Genomic DNA, 19,751 nt, shown 5'->3' with positions numbered 1-19,751 from the left:
ACCCCTGCTGCAAGTTCTGAAACACAGAACTCAATGAAACGGTGAATTGTGCATGTGACCAGCGCGATCTGTATGCAGGCTGGGGTCCTTCATGAACTCTCTCCGCGTCATCGGTGCAAATTGGACACGGCTTTCCTCCCTTCGCTTGTTTGCTCGTTTGGGGGAGATTTCGCTTTCTGGGAGTCTTTGCTTGCCTCGGAACGGTTTCGATATCCATTTAGTGAATTTTTCGATTGGGCACGGTCTCTGGCGGCGAAAGGAGAGCGTTCGCAATCGTAGCCGTTTTCGAGCATGCATCGTTCACTCTTCCTGAATCCCCACGCTCTTTCGAGCACGATACTAGTTCCGCTTCGAACAGAGCGCGGCACAAAGCTTTTCGAGTGGCTTCGTGCCTCGATTCCTCTCAATCCACGTCCGAAGCGTTTTGCAGGCATATCGCGCAATCAGGCACGGAACTGGTCGTCATGCATTTTCTGCATTGCCACGTTCCAGTTGGAGCCATTCGCAGACGTCGTTGGCCGCAGTCCCAACCGCTGGGACAGCTTTTTTCGCTTAGGCTACTTTCGTCATGTGATTTGGAACTCCCGTAGATGGTGTACAAAATTATTTCCGAAAAAATATTCAATCGCCTGAGTGCAACTTTGTCAAGACTGTGCTATAATAAACTACAAAAGTCGATTATAATAAGTAAAATATTCAGCCTGGGCCAGCAGAAGTTCGGCACCGAAAATTTGCAACTACATGTGTAGACTGTTACTGTGATCAGCGTTTGCTGCCTTCGTCTGATTCCTTAATTCTAGTCAATTCTTCAACCACAATCCAGGGACAGCTAAGTAGCCTTTGATCTTCAGCGTATGTGGCGTGGTAAAGAGCTGAAGCTTTAGCAGAGGCCTCAGCAGAAAAGGGCGTTATCCCATTATAAAATTTTTGGCGATACGCTCTAAAAACGCCTTGCATTTTTTCTCGTATTTCAATGCGCACAGCGGACACCTCCTTGCGTCGCACAAATCTTCCTAACTTTCTAACGTTTCCTGTAATCATTGTCCATTCGTCTTGAACGCCATACTTACGCATAATGTCAAGTAAAGCACTGTTGTAGTCTTTCAGCAGTGCTCTTGCTTCTTTCAGGTAGCCTTCGTATCCTTTAGAGTCAAGACGGCTGTCTTTGGAAAGTGGTGGGCTTGTCTTGGTTTGCTGAGAGGCTTCTAGTACTTGGCAAAAGAGCTTGTTTAAAATTCCCCGAGAAAGGTACGAAATTTTATCTGTTTTTTGCATAAAATCAGGATAGGCCTTTGGACGCAATTCATCTGGCAGCTCTGACAAAACACCCGTTTTGGGAAAATCAACGGCTTCTGAGTGCATTTCAGCTAGCCTTATGCAATCTGGATCTTTTGCTCTTGACAAGCGCGAGTCCGCGTGCGCAAGATGAGCATGATCAATTCGACCCAGCTGGTCACTTCTAATAATAACATCAATGAAAAAGTTCTTGACATCGTCTAGCGTGATAGGAGACTTTTTTTGGGGGGCTGACGGTTCGTAGTCCATCGGTTTGAAATGTCTTTCTGCCTCTGGCGGTAGTAGATCGGGATCCCAGGTAACAAAGTACTTGTCACCATCCAGGTCAGATCCAGATATCTCGTCGGTGTGCGGACGACAGCCTTTAGCAGGAAATACTACCACGTTTACGAGATGAGAAAGCTTGTCAACTTTAACTGCTTCGAGGACTCGAATATCGCCCGGGTGAAAACAAGGATTTTTTGTAACTGCAACGTGACCGGAGACCACAAAAGGCTCTATTCCCGCCTTTTGACGGTCTATTCGGACAAATATTTGACCGTACTCCAATGAATTCGTTTCGTCGATAACTCCCATCAGAAGTGCAGCGGACTCGACAAAAATTCGAGCTTTTTGGCGCAAATTGTCAAGCTGAACAGCCTGATAGGATTGCAGTACACCATGAACAAATGGTTCCTTATTTGGTTGAAACCCAGCTTCCATCATCTTGACGGCAGCAGTCAAGGCGTCGTCAGGCTGAAGTGCGGCTGTGAGCTTCAAATACTTTACAGCAATCTAAAATTGACTGAGAAGGCAAGCACTGAGAAAGAAAGCAACAGTTACCTTTGTATCCTGTGACATCTGGTCCAACGTCTGTAGCATCTCGCGTTGTTTCTTTAGTAGATTTTGATCCTTTACGCCGAGAGTAGACAGAAGCAAAATAATCTGCCGATTAAGAAACCCAGAATCAAATGAACTCAGATTGCATACTTCGACTTGATTGTGATCCGACTCAAATTTAAGCATACTCTTGCGTAACTGCAATTTAATTTTTTTTTTGCCGCCTGAGAGATGTGGATCAACAGCAACGACACCCTTGCATCCAGCAAAGCGAATTTGAAATGCAGATGGAGTGCTTTGCAGTCCCCCTTGGGTGCTTCTGTACACGATTTCTGCAAACTACAGAAACAGTGGTTAGAAAATACGTACATTAACTTCCACGGTGCCAACCTCAGGTGATATTTTTCCTATTCCATCGGCAAAATTGTACTCTTTCTTCTTTAGATAGAAAGCGTCTCGTTCTTCTACTGTGCGTAGTGTGTCTTCAATTATTCCAAATTCTTCCTTGTTAACCTGACATTCCTTGGTTGATACAGTAGTAGTAAAACACTGCCCCATTCTAGCGGCGTATTTGGCTACGACGTCAATAGCGCTGAAGTCGCCCATCCATTTTTGTATGGAATCTACGGTGACTAAAGTGCCAGTTTTTGGATCGTTCGTCTTGGCAAAAAACCAGCAGGAGTGCTTTCTCATTTGGCTGCTCGACATGCCAAGAAAGTCAAAAGATCTATCTGCTATAACGATGCCCTTCTTGAGAATTTGTTTTAAACGGTCAATAATAGCGGTTTTGTTACCCTCCCTTAGAAAGAGCTCAGTTCCGTCTTCGTCAGTAAAAGAGAGTCGAACAAAGTGATCCAGAATATAATCATATTCACGTAAAACACGATTCGAAGGGTGATGTTCGAGACCCCATGGCTGCACCGTCAGAGGCGTTACCAGCACATGATAGACTTTCATAGCGCTATGTGACTCCTCGTTTACCCGGCAGGCTTTTGTTTTTCTTAAAAATGCAACTGGGTCACTAATAGGACGGCAATTCACATAGTCGTTCCCGTTCTCTAACTCTTGAGCAGATCGCCGTAGATCATCCAGAGCGGCCAACGCTACCTCTTCCGATTTCGGAACTCTGGTAGAATCGAGTTCATCATAAAACTCTTCAGGAAGCAAGTCTTTGTAGAGAATTCTTTCGGAAAACAAAGTCTCCAATAGAAATTTGATCCTGAATGAAACGCGTCCTAAAGATGCCGAAGACACTTGAGAGCGTTGAAGAGGACTTTCCGTTACCCTCCAAGGTTCACCGTCACCGTCACACTTCCATCCTGCTTCGGTGCATTCACGAATAAAAGGATCGTTGAGGGGAGCATCGTGCAAGAGTAGTAGATCGCGATAAACGCTCAGAGTTCTATTTGGTGAAAAGTCTAATGACCTCCTAGCGTTGCCACTCATCCTATCAGTTGCTGCTAGTTCCCAGAGAAATTGATGATCGACTGACGAGCTTGAATTCTGGTCTTCTTCAAACAACTTGGGCGCCATGGTCGTTCTCAGAAGATACGCAGGCCGCTGCAAAAATTCCGAACTGCTGACACTGACGTTGTATATACCGTCGACGTCGTGGGCATGGTACTCGATATGACGCTTCATCTTCGTTTGCTTGTCGTGATAAGAGATCTTGACGCATTTCGATTGGAAGTCTACCACTACGCGCGGTGGCGAAGAGGAACTTTCGCTGATGTTCCAAGCCAACAAGAACTCGTCATGACCGCGGAAAACTCCAATTCGCACTTCTGCGTCAAATGAGAAAACCTTCTTCGAATCTTTAGGAGAAGAGCCGCTCGACTTGAATGAAGGCTCGATGTTCAGCGTACGACCGCTAAACGTGAACGACTCGTTAGTTCTGCCGCTGGTTCGTCTCTTTCCCTGAGTCATTGCTCTTTCAATGAATTTCTCGTACTCCACCACGCTGGACAGCGTGAGAATCGCATTGCCTAAATTTTGACGCGCGTCAGAACCGTATGGCCTCATTTGGCATCTAACAACAGGCACGTCCTTTTCGTCACGAAAATACAGCGCTAGGTCTTTAGCCGTTGCATCGTAGTCAACATTGTGAACCCACACTTCGACCTGAGGAGGAGGAGTCGCCATGGCTTGATTTCGTACACTGCTGTAGTCAACACACAATTAAGGTGGCAAGGGGCGTGGTCGACGTTGCTAGGGGTAGGCGGTCCGTTTGGCCTATGGAATGAGAGAACGCGCGTTCCTTAGGGATGGAGCTAAAGCTTAGTGAACGGACTATCTCAGGATTCTGACAGCAGAATCGAAGGCGTTCGATATGCCGAAGGTAAGCGACGCGTCGGGAAGGGCCTTTAATCGCGTTTTTTGACTTTCGACGTCCGATTTTGACGAAGCGACCGCTTCGAAGGCGATCGTCTGAGCTTTTTCGAAACAATAACGAAGCGATTTTTTCGATAAACTACATAGTGAACCAAATCGCGCCGTTTTCATGTAAAAAGTGGTCGCCGCAAGCGAAAAACTGCCAGTATTTCAGATAGGAAACCGATATTCGAAAAACGGCTCTCGTTATTGTTTCGAAAAATCTCTGCTGGCCCAAATCTGTGTAGCGCGTTCGCCAAAAAAGGACGTCGAAAAGACAAAAACTGCTCTCGAAGTCCGAAATACGTACTGTAGCTACTTAGGGGGCCCCTGAAGATCGAGGAGTAAGACTTACGCCTAGCTAGTACGCAAATTGATCTACGCGTGCTACCACTTTTCTTACTCAGTTTGAGGGACCTTTTCTGTCGATACAGTAGCTGGATTGTATCCCTTTCGCCGAATTTATGGTGCTAACCGTTCAATGTGCACCTAAAACGAAAAGTGACCGCAAACTAAACCGAAACCGCGTGTGTGGTACCCCGAACCAAAGTACGATCACGCAACTTTCGATTTGGCTAACTAGATTATATAATTAAGCACACCCGCGTAGAAGAGCGAGCGTTGAGCTATGACGACGAGGCGTTTTTTCGACGACATCAACGGCGCAGTGGAGCGATCCGGCCCGCGAGATGAACCCTTTGCACTGTGGATTGATCGGCAGCAGCGACCGACCGTCGGAGCCACCGTTCGAGGTCGGCCCGAGCGGAGACGGCGAAGGGAACTAAGCGACGCGGTGTTTATGAGAATGATCAAGAGTATTGGCAAGATGCTGGATGACCTTCCCAAGCCGTATCTCACTTACTCGTTCGGGACGTGGCAAAGGGCACGACAGTTTCACGTCAAGGCTCATCTGTTGACGGAGACGTTTCTTGCGCTCACAAAAAGAATCTGCCGCGAGCACGGGATTCTTGAGAACGAATTCGAATCTGAAAAGATCAAATCAGAATTAGAAACGAGACAGAAGAAAGACTACTACTATCCTAAGCTAGAGGAAATGTTTAAAATTGAGGAAGACGGTCTCCAAAATGTGGCTGAAATCGACGACTACAAGATCGTTACTACTAAGGAGATATTTTATCCCGTTGCCGTCCTCTATAACAGAAAACTCGAGACGAGCATGATACCAGCAGACCAATTGCCTCATGCACTAGCTATCCTCGAAAATTTTGTTACGAAAAAGTGGCGCGTGCCGGGTTGCGCATTTGGAATGCTGAGCCACAAAAAAGGAACGAAGTTTCAACTGGCAATCATTTTTGACGAAGACGATTACGTACATCATTTCGGTTGCGGCGGCAAAGCTGATCTTCAGAAAAATTGGGGTTGGAAAGAGCCGAGCAGAAAGTATCACCGCGACAAATGAACGACCAAAACAAAGTAAATTCTGTTTACGATTTTTATCCATACCGTTTGCTGCTGTAATTGCATAACCCAATTTAAGTAATAAAATTACCTGACTCCCGTGACAATTATGTGTGCGTCACGGTTTGCTGGTGAGGCAGAGATGGCGATGAAAGCGTTCTACAACAGACTGGACAAGGAAGCAGCTAAATTCACGCCCATCGATACGTCCTTTTCGTTGTGGACTGACAGGCAGCGCTGGCGCCCGACCATGGGCGCGACGCTTTGCATGCATGAAAGCATCCATGATGAAAGCTATCTCCGGCGTCGCGACGTTGAAGATGAGCTTTTTGTCATAATGATTCAGTCTCAGCAAACTATTAGGCTGGGTTGAAAAGCCATATCTGACGTATAACGTTGGTACGTGGGTACGGCAAAAAAAACAATTTGCGATAAAAGGACACCTCACAGCCGATTCGTTTCTGTCATTGACAGACAGAATCTGCGAAGATGCTGGTATCCCGAAAAACGAATTCAATTCCAGAACAAGAAAAGAAGAATTGTGCAAGAGGCAAGAAATTGATTATCGCTATACAAAAATTGAAGACGTTTACGAAAAACCACCTGATCAATTTCAATTTCTTACGGGAAAAGTCGGAAGAGGACAATATCGAATTTTTACTACCACGGAGCCCCTTTATCCAGTCGTGCTTTTAACTAGTGACGACGCTAAAAGCACGTTTTTTGCTCGGAACGACCTTCCTAAAGCTCTCAACTTGCTCGAAGATTTTCTCTCAGACGAGTGGAACGTAAAGGGGTATGCCATCGGAATGCTCAGCTACAGAAAAGGAAATAGCTTTCGATTGGCTGCCGTATTAAATGAAAAAGACTTCTCTAAGAACGTTTTTGATGGCCACCACGTAGAAACCCTAAAAGACAATTGGGAGTGGAAAGACCCAGAACGAATATACTACCGAGAAGTCAAGTGACTAACTAGTATGATGATGACTCGGTTGCATGCTTGCAGGCGTTTTTTCTCCTATTGCCTCTCTCTTGGCCATCAGCACGACTTTATGAGATTCGTGACGACACCGCTGCTGAGCAGAGTTGCTTTTGCTGCGTAGGAGTTTGACTGCTGTTGAGAGAAGCTGCAGCATAGGTATGGCTTCAGCTGCCTGGCGAGTATCCAACCTCAGAGCCCCCTCAGAGCTCCTCAGAGCAGCTCAGCTCAGATGCTGTCCTTAGCGTGCGCTGGAGCGCGAAATCTCAGCCTTAACCAAATGATTTCTTGTCCTGTTTTATTGAATACTGTCATTAGGAAAAGGAAAGGTACCAATGCAGTACTGTAATATGCAGTCGATCTATCAAGCAATCATTTGTTCTTGCCTTTCAGCAACATCTTGAGGCCTGCTAAGAAGTATAGATCGTGCATTTTCTCTATTTTGTCGTTCTTGCTGCAAGGCCACCTGACAGTGTCATTCAAGTGAACCGGGTACACAGCATCCACTGATTCCTCACAAACCCAGTCAAAATCGACGATTTTCACCAAGCCATCATCTGTGATTAGAATGTTCCACTCTCTGAAGTCCCCGTGAGCAAAACCTTTTTTGTGTAAATATTCTAAAGCCTTTTCAACATTGGAGCACACTTTCGCCACGTGATCTGGATGATGCTGTTCCTTTTCCTCGAGAAACTTGTTGAGAGTGACGCCTTCGACTTTTTCCATGACAACCATTGTATACAACCTCGTATTATTCATTGCAAACACTTTCGGAGCACAACCTTCATCTCTAGCGCATTGATTCTGAATGTCTCGTGAATAGGACGGCCCTTTGATAAATTTAACGACAACTGGGATGACACGTTTGGTTTCATTCACTAAAGCAAGTGCCTCATAGGCCTTATTGCTCAAGACTTTTGTGTAAGAATTGATGTACACAGAATCGGTGCACGTTTCAACAACTGGGAACAGATCTTCCTACACGTAAAAATAAAAAACCATAGAAGTAATCTTAGAAAGATACACATTCGACTTACTCCTTGCCACTCTTTGACTAGTTCTTCCAGTTTCTTCAGACCACTGTAAAGCCCTTTCAAGATGATTGCGCCAACCTTCTTGGCTTTATCCAAGTTGCCCAGCTTGCTTCTGTAGAGGTCTGAAACAGCAATTTCTCCTCCCTCAATCCGAACCAGTCCGTAGACACCGACGTTATCAGACGTATTGCTCATGAGAAAACACGGATGAAATTTCAGAAACGAGTGCTCCGATTGTTGTACTTCTACAGTCTCGTGGTAATATGAATAGTAGCCCACTCCTTGAGCAAATCCCTGATCAACATCACCCGGTTTGCTCTCCTGCTCTTGCCAAAACAATGGAACAGGAACGCCATCAATTGTACAAAAGATGACCAGATCAGCTGCAGAGTGGTCAAAGTTATAATCAGCGTCTTTGCATATCGGTATGACAGGAAACTGGCGTTGAATGGTAAGTGAAGAGAATCCAGCTGCTTTGATGAACTTCCGAAAGACGCAAAACTGTTCCTCAACTGTGTTCTTGAGTAAAGCTCGGCCAAGATCATAAGCATAGGAATTGGTACGCTTTTCTGCGAAAGGATCTTTATTTTCAACGAAATCAAACCCTTTCAAAAAAATTGCTGCCGGCACAGACTGTGAAACCGTTGCATTTAGAAACAGCTCTCTTTTTTCAGTATTTTTGGCCAATTCTGAGGGACTCACACCTTTTAATAACTGCAACAAATCCTATTGATTTTACGATTATAAGAAATAATTTCTGCCTACTTTCAAAGGAGATGGTGCAACTGGTCTGGTAGACATGGGCCAACTGGCCAGTTCACTTACCCTCTCTGCACGGAAGAGAAATTAGAAAACTGCTTGCCTAACAAACGAATTTAATTAATAATACTTGGGTATGGGTTAAATTCAAAAAGTCGTGACGTCCTTGTTTGCTTCTTCCCCTGTGCGGTTTCGCAAAACCACAGCCCCGCATGGAAATCCTCTGCTACGTCCAGGCATCGTGACGTAGAAGCGACGTCGAGCAACCCCAGGTCACGGCTGAAATACCACTTCGTGTTGTCATCGTCGCTCACAATACGATCAAAGGACATCTGACGACCGAGTCGTTTCTGTCGTTGACGGACAGAATCTGCGATGATGCTGGTATCCGCAAAAATGAATTCGATTCGGGAAGAATAAAGAAAGATTTGCGCAAGAGGCAAGCAATCGATTATCACTATACAAAAATTGAAGAAGTCTATGAAAAACCACCCGATCAATTTCAATTTCTTACTACGGGAAGAATCGGAAGAGGAGGATATCGAATTTTTACTACCAAAATGCCACTTTATCCAGTCGTGCTTTTAGCTAGTGACACCGCTAAAAGCACGTTTATTGCTCTGGACAACCTTCCTGAAGCCCTCAACGTGCTCGAAGATTTTCTCTCAGACGAGTGGGGCGTAGAGGGGTACGCCATCGGAATGCTCAGCCAAAGAAAAGGAAATAGCTTTCGATTGGCTGCCGTATTAGATGAAAAAGACTTCTCGGAGCACGTTGATGGCCACGACGTAAAAACCTTAAAAAAGAATTGGGAGTGGGAAGAGCCAAAGCGAAAATACTACCGAGAAGTCAAGTGACCATGCAAGATTACTAGTGTGATGATGACGACTCGGTTGCATGCTTGTATAGACGTTCTTGTAGTCTAGCAACTTTATGACGACCACCGCTGCTGAGCAGAGTTGCTTTTGCTACGCAGGAGTTTAAGCTGCAGCATACGTACAGTACATGGCTTCAGCTGCCTGGCAGACTGCAGGAGTATCCGTCTCCAAGGGCTCTCGATCAGCTCCGGGCTATCCTTAGCGTGCGCTGGAGCGCGGAATCTCGGCCTAACCAATGATTTCTTGTCCTGTTTTATTGAATACTGTCATTAGGAAAAGGAAAGGTACCAATACAGTACTGTAATATGCTGTCGATCTATCAAGCAATCTTTTGCTCTTGCCTTTCAGCAACATCGGCACAGACTTCGAAACTGCTTCGCTTAGAAACGTCTCTTTTTCAGAATTTCTGTCAATTTCTATGGGATTCATACTTGTTACAAACTGCAAAAATTGTCATTTTTAAGAAGGAGTTATATCTGCAAAGGAGATGGGCAACACTTTGATGTAGACTTGCGCCAACTGGCAAGTTCACTTACGCCTCCTGCTCAGAAAGAGAAATTAGAAAATTGCTTGCTTAATTAACTGACAAACGAATTCAATCTTATCGGGTTTGAGTTCAAAAAGCCGTTATCATCGCGATGAACCACACTCTCTTTTGGATATTATGTATATAATTCCATTGCACGTCCATGCACTGGCATGCCAGGCATCACGACGATACCACTCCGTATTGTCATTGTTTCAGTACAACGATTCCCGCTAAAAACAGCGTATTAGCCTTGATTCCGCTTTTGTTCACAAAAGGATCCTTTTTCGACAAACCCGATGCATTTTTCTTCGCCTTCTTTTCCTATCACAGTTCGAGGTTTTGGAATTGGACAACGAAAAATTATATGCAGCATGCATGCCAGCAGGAGGTTTTTGCGTTACTGTGGGCAGTGCTAAAAACTAAGCCTGTGACCGCGATCGGAGTTAGTAGACAAGAGATCCATCTCCCCGAACTAGACTCTTTCACAGCGATGCCATGGACTCCGAAGATGAGAAAAGCGCATGTGCACAGCGCGTCGTATATTCAAAAGTTTAAATAAAAATGCTGTTTTTCTCTCAGACGAGTGGGACGTGAAGTTATCGGAATTCAGTCAAAGAAAAGGAAATAGCTTTCGATAATTGGCATTGTTAGATGAAAAGACTTTTCTCAAGTGACCAGCGAAATCTCAGGCGACATTTTCTAGTCCTGTTGTATTGAATAGAAAACTCAATAAGGAAAAGGGAAATTACGGAAAATTACTACTGGTAATTAGTAATACTATACAATAAGGGAAAAGGGAAATTACTAATACTATAATATACGTACAATCAATCAATCTATCAAACAGTCAATTGCTCTCGCCTTTCAGCAACATCTTGTGGCCTGCTAAGAAATAGAGATCATGCATTTTCTCTATTTTTGCGCCCTTTTCGCAAGGCCACCTGAGATGGCCATTCAACTCAACCGGGTATTTAGCATCCACTGATTCATGACAAGCCCAGTCAAAATCAATGATTTTCACTGAGCCATCATCTGCGACTAGAATGTTCCAGTCTCTGAAGTCCCCGTGAGCAAAACCTTTTTTGTGTAAATATGCTAAAGCCTTTTCAAGATTGGAGCATACTTTTGTCACGAGATCTGGATGATGCTGTTCCTTTTCTTCGAGAAACTTGTTGAGAGTGACGCCTTCGACTTTTTCCATGACAACCATTGTATACAACTTCGTATTATTCATTGCAAATACTTTCGGAGCACAACCTTCATCTCTAGCGCATTGATTCTGAATATCTCGTGGATAGGACGGCCCTTTGATAAATTTAACGACAACTGGGATGACAGGTTTGGTTTCATTCACTAAAGCAAGTGCTTCATAGGCCTTATTGCTCAAGACTTTTGTGTAAGAATTGATGTACACAGAATCAGTGCATGTTTCAACAACTGGGAACAGATCTTCCTACACGTAAAAAACCATAGAAGTAATCTTAAAAGATACACATTCGACTTACTTCTTGCCACTCTTTGACTAGTTCTTCCAGTTTCTTCAGACCATTGTAAAGCCCTTTCAAGATGATTGCGCCAACCTTCTTGGCTTTATCCAAGTTACCCAGCTTGCTTTTGTAGAGATCTGAAACAGCAATTTCTCCTCCCTTAATCCGCACCAGTCCGTAGACACCGACGTTATCAGACGTATTGCTCATGAGAAAACACGGATGAGATTTCAGAAACGAGTGCTCCGATTGTTGTACTTCTACAGTATCATGGTAATATGAATAGTAGCCCACTCCTTGAGCAAATCCCTGCTCAACATCACCCAGTTTGCTCTTTTGCTCTTGCCAAAACAATGGAACAGCAACGCCATCAATTGTACAAAAGATGGCCAGATCAGCTGCATAGTGCCCAAAGTTAGAATCTGTGTCTTTGCATATTGGTATGACAGGAAACTGGCGTTGAACGGTAAGTGAAGAGAATCCAGCTGCTTTGATGAACTTTCGAAAGACGCAAAACTGTTTCTCAACTGTGTTCTTGAGTAAAGCTCGGCCAAGATCATAAGCATAGGAATTGGCAAGCTTTTCTGCAAAAGGATCTTCATTTTCAACAAAATCAAACCCTTTGAAAAAAATTGCTGCTGGCACAGACTGTGAAAGCGTTGCATTTAAAAACAGCTTTCTTTTTTCAGTTTTGGCCAATTCTGAGGGACTCACACCTTTCAAAAACTGCAACAAATCCTATAGATTTTATGATTATAAAGAAACAATTTCTGCCTACTTTCCAAGGAGATGGTGCAGCTGGTATGGTAGACATGGGCCAACTGTCCAGTTCACTTACCCTCTCTGCACGGAAGAGAAATTAGAAAACTGCTTGCCTAACAAACAAATTTAATAATTACTTGGGTATGGGTTGAATTCAAAAAGTCGTGACGTCCGTGTTTGCTTCTTCCCCTGTGCGGTTTCGCAAAACCACAGCCCCGCATGGAAATCCTCTGCTACGTCCAGGCATCGTGACGTAGAAGCGACGTCGAGCAACCCCAGGTCACGGCTGAAATACCACTTCGTGTTGTCATCGTCGCTCACAATACGACATGGACGGCGAATAATTCCCATCGCCTCAGCTAAAAACAGCGCATTAGCCATGATTCCGCTTCTGTTCACAAAGGGACCCCTCTTGAGGAAACCCAGCGCATTTTTTCTCTGCCTTGCGCTGCCTTTCTTTTGAGTTCGGGGTTTTGGTATTGGACAACGGAAAAGGGTGAAAAATACATGCAGCATGCCAGGACTGTGCCGCTGTGCTAAAACTAAGCCTGTGGCCGCGATCGGAGTTAGTAGACTAGAAATCCATCTCCCGACCTTCGCAAAGTTTCAGCGTCGGCAGTGTCGACCGTTTCCGCGTGAAGCGTTTCGATGCCATCGACTCCAAAGCGGTGAGGTCAAGTGGCGAAGAATTTGAAGTTTGAGCCTGCCAAAGGGGAAGAGCGCACGCGCAGGGCCCATGCGCACGTGGCAAAGAGCGGATCAATAAAAGCTACGTTTTCATCTGTTCATTTTTATTAAAATAATATTACGTACGTCGTCAAACGTTATTTCAGACAACTGCCACGAGAGTATCGACGTTTCTGCAAAAAAATCAACGCTTCTTTATTGGCATTGATGCAAGCTGAAATTTCGAGAGTTGCACGGTCACTACGTACTACTACTTTAGTCCGACTTTTCTCTGCTTCCTCTCCACAAACCAACTAGAAGAAGCAAATGGCACAAGTGTAGGACTGCCGAGCTCAACGTAGTAGACGGGTAGGTGATCCAGCAAAGTTCAATCACAAAGAGAATCAAAATCCTAGACACACCGTTTTATGCCGTCGAAATTTCTTTATCTACGAGCAGTTAAAAAAATTAAAAGCTTACTTGGCGATTTTTGGAAGCCCTGTAGACCACAATAAGAATGGCAGAGTGTGGTAATACCATACACAGAACTGGTAATGCAACGATCGAGCGAAGCACATTCCAATGAAGTTGCTTTCAAACAGCAACGTTAGCACTCGTACGCGGCGGACTTAAGGAAGAAAGAAGAAAAAGACATTTCATATCAAAACTAATAGCATATTTGTAAAAGGATATTATTTGACGAAATAGGTTGATCAGAAGGCTTCGCTGTAGCCTTGGCAAGTACTCCCTTTCTGCGAGAGGATTTGAATAAAAAAAGCAATTATTATTACCAGTGCTCCTCTTACACATTCCACTTCTTTAAAGCAAATGCCGCTAAAACTAGCACTTGAAGTAGCAGCAACACGGCGTGAAACCCTCGATGAAAAAAGATGTCCATTGGCAAGAAACGCCAGTTGACTGTCCACTTGTATATAAACTGGCGTCCCAAATTGAATGCGCAGATCACGTATCCTACGAAGTTTTCATACATAAAAGGAGCTCCAAGAGAAAACTACACAACATTAAGATTTTATAGATTTACAGTGACTGAGATGATAACCTGGATCAGAGCACATAAAGTCAGATTCTTGATGGTCCCAATCCAACCGCAGGCCTCAATCAGCAAAAGCAGGAGACCAGGAGCCGACAAAAGAATGTTCATTTTTACCGAGACGGCCAAACTAACAAAGTACGCAAAATAGAGACGCCTTGAAAACGAATACTTTACCTGTAAAAGACGCAACCCACTGTCCACTTGTTGTGCATAAAAAAGATAACGGATATGTAAAAGAACTGCATAGCAACGGGATCATTGAAGAGACGCAGTGCAAAAATAGAATGAACCCGATAGGCAAAACAGGAGAGAAACAAGAGCAGATAGGGAGGCGTCTAAGACAGAAACAGTGACCCCAATTTCCATTTCGTAGAACAGACACGGTACCTTAGCCTTGGAATATATGTAGACGACAGTGGCAATAGTAATCAAATACAGGACGACGAATATGTACTGAGCCAAGCGAATGTTGGTTCCGTGCGACGTGACGTAGTACAATCCAGAAAAGATGTAGACAAATCCAGCGGGATAACTAAAGAAACAATCAGTAGAACCAAATTAATACATCTTTGTCTACTCTACGGGTAATTGAAAAAATAGTTTCTCTAATTTTTCTCGCTTCCTACACTAGTGGTCCTGTATCGCCTTTGAGTTGGGTGTAGTCCCATGTCCCATTGAGAAAGCCTTCGACTTCCTGCATGTACGCTTTCCAGTCGATTTCTGTGTCTACATTGCAAAAACGAGATTCGCGACGAGGTCGCTAAAGTTTCTGATGGGTTCAGATGCTGCTAAGGGGCATATTGCTGCAGCATTCGAGCCCTCGACTTCGCGTGCAATGAGTAGGCTTCTTACATTCGACTTTCCAGACCATGAGAAGGTTTCCAAGCAACTCAAGAAATAGGAGAAGACAAGCAAGGTATAGGGACTTTTCTGTGTTGAAGAGAAGCGCTTTTGTCCACGTCCAAAGAGAAAGTAGGCGACGATCCATGTTTACCGAACGTGCGTTAGCGTTAGTTGCCCGTGCACATTTTCCCGCCACCCCGCCCCACGGCTGTTACAGATGTTTTCATTTGGAACACATTGAAGACAACGACTGACAGCAGATTTGGACTGCAAACGAGAGTCAGCTGCAAACGTAGCCCAGCTCACGTGAGTGCGAGGCGCCGTCATCGCCGTGACTCGGACTCGGACTCATCGAAACGATTGCGAGACTGTTGGGGGTTTTTACAGCGTATGCAGATCTTTTACGCGATAATACCTGCTAAAACGTGTACTGTGTGGTGCAACCGCAAAACAACAGCTGCAAAACATTCGCGTATCTTGTTTCCTATTATTCCCGCCCCTCATCGAATGCACGTGCAAGACTAAGTAGTGCGCCCCGCTACATAGCGGGGCGCAGTCTCCTGCATCGAATCCACCGAGTGCAGTGCAGATTATGACTCGAACGCGTGGAGAACGCCTATCGCAGTCACGTGCGAGATTGTGTCGAATATCATCGCCTTTGTTCTTCGCAGTAATCACAAACAGATGTCTATCAGACTGATAATAAAGGTGCCGATAACGACTCGGATACCTTGCTACAGTACTATGTAGACTAATGACTTGACACTCGAACGAGCAAGCAGTTTCAGTCTGCCTCTGGCATCTGCGACTGCGACTGCACAGTGCAAGGCTATCTGCGTCTGCGATTCTGCATAGCCTCGAAAAATGGAAGGTAAACGAGATCGTGCTTGGAACGCCGACTGGGACGCCGCCAGTCACCGCGGACTCGACTGACAGTGGCAGTTCCGCCAGTTCGCGAGTCAGCGTACGTTGCGGTCGCGTTTCGTGTGCGTCTCTCGCCGCGACTCGTCGCTGTTCCAACTGAAAGTGCGCGGAGTGTACAGTAACGCGGAGCGCCGACTGACTTGTCAACGTAATACAGTATTGAACCTCAGGCTTTCTTGGTGATGCAGAGGCGGGCCTATTTCTTCTCCGACAGCTGCATGTCGCGTCATCAGATAAAAAACGAGGTCTAATTTTGTTTTTTTTCTCGCCAGACGGAAATTTATATCGCATCGAATACACCGGCTTTGAAGGGCAAGTTGCACAAGCCGCTCAAGCCCAGTATGGCAATCCCTTTTGCCTGCCTCCAACGCCTGAAGAGTAAGTTTTCTAAAGCGAAGGTCTCGGACTATGTGATCATGTTCAATTTTAGTCATTTCACTGGCGCCGAGACGTCGGACTTGGGGCTATCGTTTGCACTCGAAATGCAGTCTCACTGTGCAATGCAACCAGTTCAAGCCGGAGCGGTCATCGATTCCTACGGTCGACCAGCGGCGCCAGCTCCTTACCCGTCGTCTTACTGGTGAGAACGAGCACGTGGGTTCAAAGAGACTACGAATTTCTTTCTGGCTTGTCCTAGCTATCCTAGCTGTGCTTACGGACACAGTCAGGTCAATAGTCTTTCAATGGGGCCTACAGCTCATGCCATTGCGTCCGAGTCCTCGCCTCTGGCGCTGACTGTTGGTACGAGCACGCAAATTGCAGGCAATACTGTACGATTCTTTGCGTGTCGCTTTAGAACCGTCGAACCCGAGTAGCAAGAGTAGATCTCATGCGGGGCCCATACTAAGCGGGCCTCGACGTTCAAAGAGAAGGACAATTGTACGCATTATGGTGGCTCAATTTTTTTTGCTGAGTGCTTACGTTTTTTTTGCAGAACACGAAAGAGATTAAGAATGAAAAGCAGAAGTTGGCAGACAGTTATCTCGCACGTCGTCTTGAGTGCTGTCTGTGTAGAGTGAGAGACGCAAAATTGCGCGAATGCGAGCAGGAAGCATTCGGCAAAGCAAAGGAGCTGCTCGGAACGAATTTCGGATCTCTTGAACTGACGAAAGTGAGAAAAACAAATAAAATATGCTTTATAGCGAGCTGAGATGTCACCAATAGTGCGAACAGCTCGAATTCGTCAAGAACGCTCTGGACTGCATGACTGAAAGTACTGGACGCCGCCTGTCTACAGCCTGTAGTTAGATTTCTGCGTAGGACGAGACCAACTTTCAAGTCGAGAAGCACTCATAGTGAACTCGTTCCTTCGCGACGTCCACGAAATGGTTCAGCACAAAGTCAATGACCAAATTACGAGGTAAGTCCTACAGAGCTACTCCACGTGAGAAATGAAGACACAGCATTTTATATGAAAGAAAAGTGAGAACAGAAACGTGCAGGAAAGTTTTGCCCCCGGCCGAATGGTGCGGAAACTGCCTGTAAGCCCTAACAAATCCCCACGTAAAGCCACGAACGCCAACGCGTACTCCCTAGAACCGTCGCTCGCAAGAAAGGCTGCCTGAAGCGAGGAAGAGACAGCCCCGCAATGTGAAGCACGGTAAATCAGAGAGATTTCGAAAACGCGCACAGCGCTGTTTCAAAATTTTTTTTCGTTCATCTTTATTTCACAAAAAAATCGGCAACAGCTGAAAAGAACGCAAAGCGCCGCGGACGGCGGGCACTTCACACAAATATGGTATAACAAAAAGGTTCGGTCGAGGGGTAAGTGCAGCACAAGGGAACTATATTGTCAACGCGACGACGACGACGACACAAATCTCATTGTCACGCGTCGCGAAAGAGTTAAGCGCAACGCGTTTCGTACAGTCCGCTCTTGCCAATGTATCTCACCCATTTCACCGTGTCGTGATCGCTGTAGTTCAACTTGGGCTCGAACACCTTGAGATAGCGCACCTTGAGACCGGAGCAGGCAAATGGAACTTCGAAATTCATCGATATAGGAGCTTTGGCACTCTGCGAGGCGCGCTCCGACGAACTGGACGGCAATAGATCGACTTCGGCGCTCAGTTGCGTATCCCTCATGCCTGACATGCGTTTTATTCTGAAGAGAATAACAGGTCACAGAGGCTGGAGTCAAGGGAAAGGGAGACTCACTTCCACACAATAGCGTTATCTGATGCCTTGAACTTTGCCCGTCCCTTCTGGCACAGAAGCGAAACTCCAGACGTATTTCTGGGCGTGGGAACGCGAACCTGAAACGAGAACAATCTCCAAATCCCTATCACTAATCCCCCCCGTTCAGCCGCACCTCGATTTTCTGACCAAATATGGTCGGCTTGTAGTTCGACTTCAAAACGACTTTCACCTCCAATTTCGTTCGAGCGACTTCGCGAATGAGCGGTATGATTCGAAACGGTAAGCTTATGTCACTAGTCGTCCTATACCTAAAAGCAAGAACACGAAGCCTCTCGTTAGAATACAACAAAATTTTCAAATTTTGAATAACCTACTTCATTAATTCAAATTCGCCGTCAGGAGGGATAAAACTAATGCTGCGCTCGCTTTCGAACTTGCTAAGTTTGACGCACTGGTGAAACGTGCAGTCGTCGATAGCGATTCCACTCGATCGACCAGTCCTGGGACACAGAGAAAGAAAAAATGAGGCAACCGTGGATATTTTATATATTGTCTTATACTTTCTTGCTTGATACGAGTCCATGCTCGCCGCTTCTTGCGTCGACGGCTTGGCGTTCTTTTCGACCATCAACTTGTCGTTCATGCCGAACTTGCACTCAGGCATGCCGGAGAGATAGCTCTTCATGACGATGCGACCGCTAACGTGAGCACTCAAAACTTGGCCTAGACAAAACAGAAAATATTTTAAAAGGAGAAGTTCTCTCTCTCTCTCTCTCTCTCTCTCTTCTCTTTCTAAATGACCTTGAGGCGACATGAGAAGATTGACGGACTCCAGTACGTCGAGAAACAATTCATTCTTCCTATATTTTATTCCTTCTCGTCGCCAGCCGATGTGCCCGGTCACTTGACTCGTTATCTGCTTCTGCTCTTCCTGAGTCTATGGCAACGACGTCACGGCAACGGTGCAAGAATTAGATTATTAATTACAGCAGATTTGATTCCCTGTTGAGTGATGACGGCCTTGAGAGCGCTCGTCTCCGTTCGCTGGGGATACCCAAAGTCGAGAATCTCTATAGAAGAAAATTATAATTAAAATTAATTAATTATTCAATTTTGCATTTTTTCTCTCTTCTCACCGTCCACGAGTTCGTAGATGAGAACGAAATTGTTCTTGATGCTCTCCTCGGTCAGAGCGGTGAAATAGGTCTGAAGAATTGCGACGAATTTGCCGAGAAACTCGAAGACGAGCGCCGCGTTGACGTTCTGCTTCGTCACGGCGGCGATCCACAGCGATCCGCGTCGAACGTGAAAGAAACTCGTTCGCGCGATGTTCGTCACCGGCGAGCGCACTTGCTGGCGAGCGTGAATGACGCTGACGCGAAAGGCGTCCAGTGCGCTTCGCCTGCGAGAGAGATTCCGGGAGCGGTGAGAATCGGGTTCCCCGAAAGGGGCCCCGCCACTTCGCGCGCGAGATCGAACGATGCGAGCTAGTGCAGCTAAATGTTTGCGACTGGGAAGCTTTTTCCGTCGTTCGTTGGGTGTAAGACGGTGAGGGGTCCCCTCCCCTCCCTCTCTCCTTACCCGACGTTGTCGCGAAAGACGCGCGAGATTAGCGCTTCGCCTTTGTGATTGTAGATGAATATGCCACCGATCATGCTCGCCCAGAGCGCCTCGGCTTTTGTAGTGAGGAGAAAAACAAGGGGTCAACGGTTTCTAAAAGAGGTATGTGCAGGGGTTCCCGGATACACCGGGTTGTCTACTACACGTATTAAATTAATCCAAGAAATGTTAAG

At 45.7% G+C, this 19,751-nt stretch overlaps 6 protein-coding genes and 2 long non-coding RNA genes across 16 annotated transcripts; 2 read left to right on the top strand and 6 right to left on the bottom strand.

The window, feature by feature from the left end:
• Nucleotides 1-582: 582 nt before the first annotated feature.
• LOC136196944 (uncharacterized) lies at nucleotides 583-5,486 on the bottom strand. Of its 2 annotated transcripts, none has more exons than XM_065986602.1 (5): nucleotides 5,348-5,486; nucleotides 4,889-5,266; nucleotides 2,506-4,347; nucleotides 2,119-2,454; nucleotides 583-2,070 (listed from the first exon to the last, which is right to left on the bottom strand). In XM_065986602.1, exons 3-5 carry the CDS (start codon nucleotides 4,255-4,257, stop codon nucleotides 763-765), a joined length of 3,396 nt encoding a protein of 1,131 aa, XP_065842674.1. In that variant the 5' UTR covers nucleotides 4,258-4,347; nucleotides 4,889-5,266; nucleotides 5,348-5,486; the 3' UTR covers nucleotides 583-762. The 2 variants fall into 2 exon arrangements, with proteins under 2 accessions (XP_065842674.1, XP_065842675.1); XM_065986603.1 differs by having other exon boundaries at nucleotides 2,506-4,276.
• LOC136196949 (uncharacterized) lies at nucleotides 4,386-6,989 on the top strand. The gene is made up of 2 exons (XR_010672327.1): nucleotides 4,386-4,453; nucleotides 4,920-6,989. It is a non-coding gene; the product is annotated as an uncharacterized lncRNA (long non-coding RNA).
• On the bottom strand, nucleotides 5,488-7,121 carry LOC136196950 (uncharacterized). 2 transcript variants are annotated; one of them, XR_010672329.1, is made up of 7 exons: nucleotides 7,075-7,121; nucleotides 6,878-7,018; nucleotides 6,660-6,812; nucleotides 6,530-6,612; nucleotides 6,348-6,472; nucleotides 6,134-6,287; nucleotides 5,488-6,073 (listed from the first exon to the last, which is right to left on the bottom strand). It is a non-coding gene; the product is annotated as an uncharacterized lncRNA (long non-coding RNA). The 2 variants fall into 2 exon arrangements; XR_010672328.1 differs by having other exon boundaries at nucleotides 5,488-6,287.
• Nucleotides 7,122-7,176: 55 nt separating this feature from the next.
• Nucleotides 7,177-9,751, bottom strand: LOC136196948 (uncharacterized). 6 transcript variants are annotated; one of them, XM_065986615.1, is made up of 7 exons: nucleotides 9,677-9,734; nucleotides 9,548-9,622; nucleotides 9,191-9,472; nucleotides 8,807-9,133; nucleotides 8,683-8,747; nucleotides 7,921-8,631; nucleotides 7,177-7,861 (listed from the first exon to the last, which is right to left on the bottom strand). In XM_065986615.1, coding segments are annotated over exons 3-7 (1,710 nt in total). In that variant the 5' UTR covers nucleotides 9,192-9,472; nucleotides 9,548-9,622; nucleotides 9,677-9,734; the 3' UTR covers nucleotides 7,177-7,255. The 6 variants fall into 6 exon arrangements, with proteins under 6 accessions (XP_065842687.1, XP_065842683.1, XP_065842684.1 ...); XM_065986611.1 differs by having other exon boundaries at nucleotides 9,191-9,622; nucleotides 9,677-9,751; XM_065986612.1 differs by having other exon boundaries at nucleotides 9,191-9,625; nucleotides 9,677-9,744.
• Nucleotides 9,752-10,786: 1,035 nt separating this feature from the next.
• On the bottom strand, nucleotides 10,787-13,044 carry LOC136196996 (uncharacterized). Its single transcript, XM_065986669.1, has 5 exons — nucleotides 12,927-13,044; nucleotides 12,470-12,691; nucleotides 12,349-12,413; nucleotides 11,589-12,296; nucleotides 10,787-11,536 (listed from the first exon to the last, which is right to left on the bottom strand). The coding sequence occupies exons 1-5, from the start codon at nucleotides 12,985-12,987 to the stop codon at nucleotides 10,931-10,933; spliced, it is 1,662 nt and encodes a 553-aa protein (XP_065842741.1). The 5' UTR covers nucleotides 12,988-13,044; the 3' UTR covers nucleotides 10,787-10,930.
• A 145-nt stretch (nucleotides 13,045-13,189) lies between these two features.
• Nucleotides 13,190-15,040, bottom strand: LOC136196997 (dol-P-Man:Man(5)GlcNAc(2)-PP-Dol alpha-1,3-mannosyltransferase-like). Its single transcript, XM_065986670.1, has 9 exons — nucleotides 14,905-15,040; nucleotides 14,679-14,778; nucleotides 14,440-14,584; nucleotides 14,227-14,387; nucleotides 14,059-14,179; nucleotides 13,805-14,010; nucleotides 13,692-13,750; nucleotides 13,479-13,614; nucleotides 13,190-13,410 (listed from the first exon to the last, which is right to left on the bottom strand). The coding sequence occupies exons 1-9, from the start codon at nucleotides 15,038-15,040 to the stop codon at nucleotides 13,275-13,277; spliced, it is 1,200 nt and encodes a 399-aa protein (XP_065842742.1). The 3' UTR covers nucleotides 13,190-13,274.
• Nucleotides 15,041-15,693: 653 nt separating this feature from the next.
• On the top strand, nucleotides 15,694-17,889 carry LOC136196777 (uncharacterized). Of its 2 annotated transcripts, none has more exons than XM_065986408.1 (11): nucleotides 15,694-15,766; nucleotides 16,092-16,197; nucleotides 16,250-16,399; nucleotides 16,457-16,560; nucleotides 16,616-16,698; nucleotides 16,754-16,785; nucleotides 16,834-16,930; nucleotides 16,984-17,032; nucleotides 17,080-17,179; nucleotides 17,238-17,300; nucleotides 17,356-17,889. In XM_065986408.1, exons 1-11 carry the CDS (start codon nucleotides 15,760-15,762, stop codon nucleotides 17,411-17,413), a joined length of 849 nt encoding a protein of 282 aa, XP_065842480.1. In that variant the 5' UTR covers nucleotides 15,694-15,759; the 3' UTR covers nucleotides 17,414-17,889. The 2 variants fall into 2 exon arrangements, with proteins under 2 accessions (XP_065842480.1, XP_065842481.1); XM_065986409.1 differs by lacking the exon at nucleotides 15,694-15,766 and adding an exon at nucleotides 15,974-15,998.
• On the bottom strand, nucleotides 17,460-19,709 carry LOC136196776 (AP-2 complex subunit mu-like). The gene is made up of 9 exons (XM_065986407.1): nucleotides 19,540-19,709; nucleotides 19,095-19,360; nucleotides 18,946-19,028; nucleotides 18,760-18,895; nucleotides 18,519-18,681; nucleotides 18,333-18,458; nucleotides 18,131-18,266; nucleotides 17,977-18,074; nucleotides 17,460-17,923 (listed from the first exon to the last, which is right to left on the bottom strand). Exons 1-9 carry the CDS (start codon nucleotides 19,611-19,613, stop codon nucleotides 17,665-17,667), a joined length of 1,341 nt encoding a protein of 446 aa, XP_065842479.1. The 5' UTR covers nucleotides 19,614-19,709; the 3' UTR covers nucleotides 17,460-17,664.
• Between the last annotated feature and the right edge of the window lie 42 nt (nucleotides 19,710-19,751).

This window comes from Oscarella lobularis, chromosome 16 (assembly GCF_947507565.1).
Source record: "Oscarella lobularis chromosome 16, ooOscLobu1.1, whole genome shotgun sequence".
NCBI classification, from domain to species: Eukaryota; Metazoa; Porifera; class Homoscleromorpha; order Homosclerophorida; family Oscarellidae; genus Oscarella; species Oscarella lobularis.
Note: the sequence above shows the minus strand (reverse complement) of the source record. Positions and strands in the feature narration are given on the sequence as shown.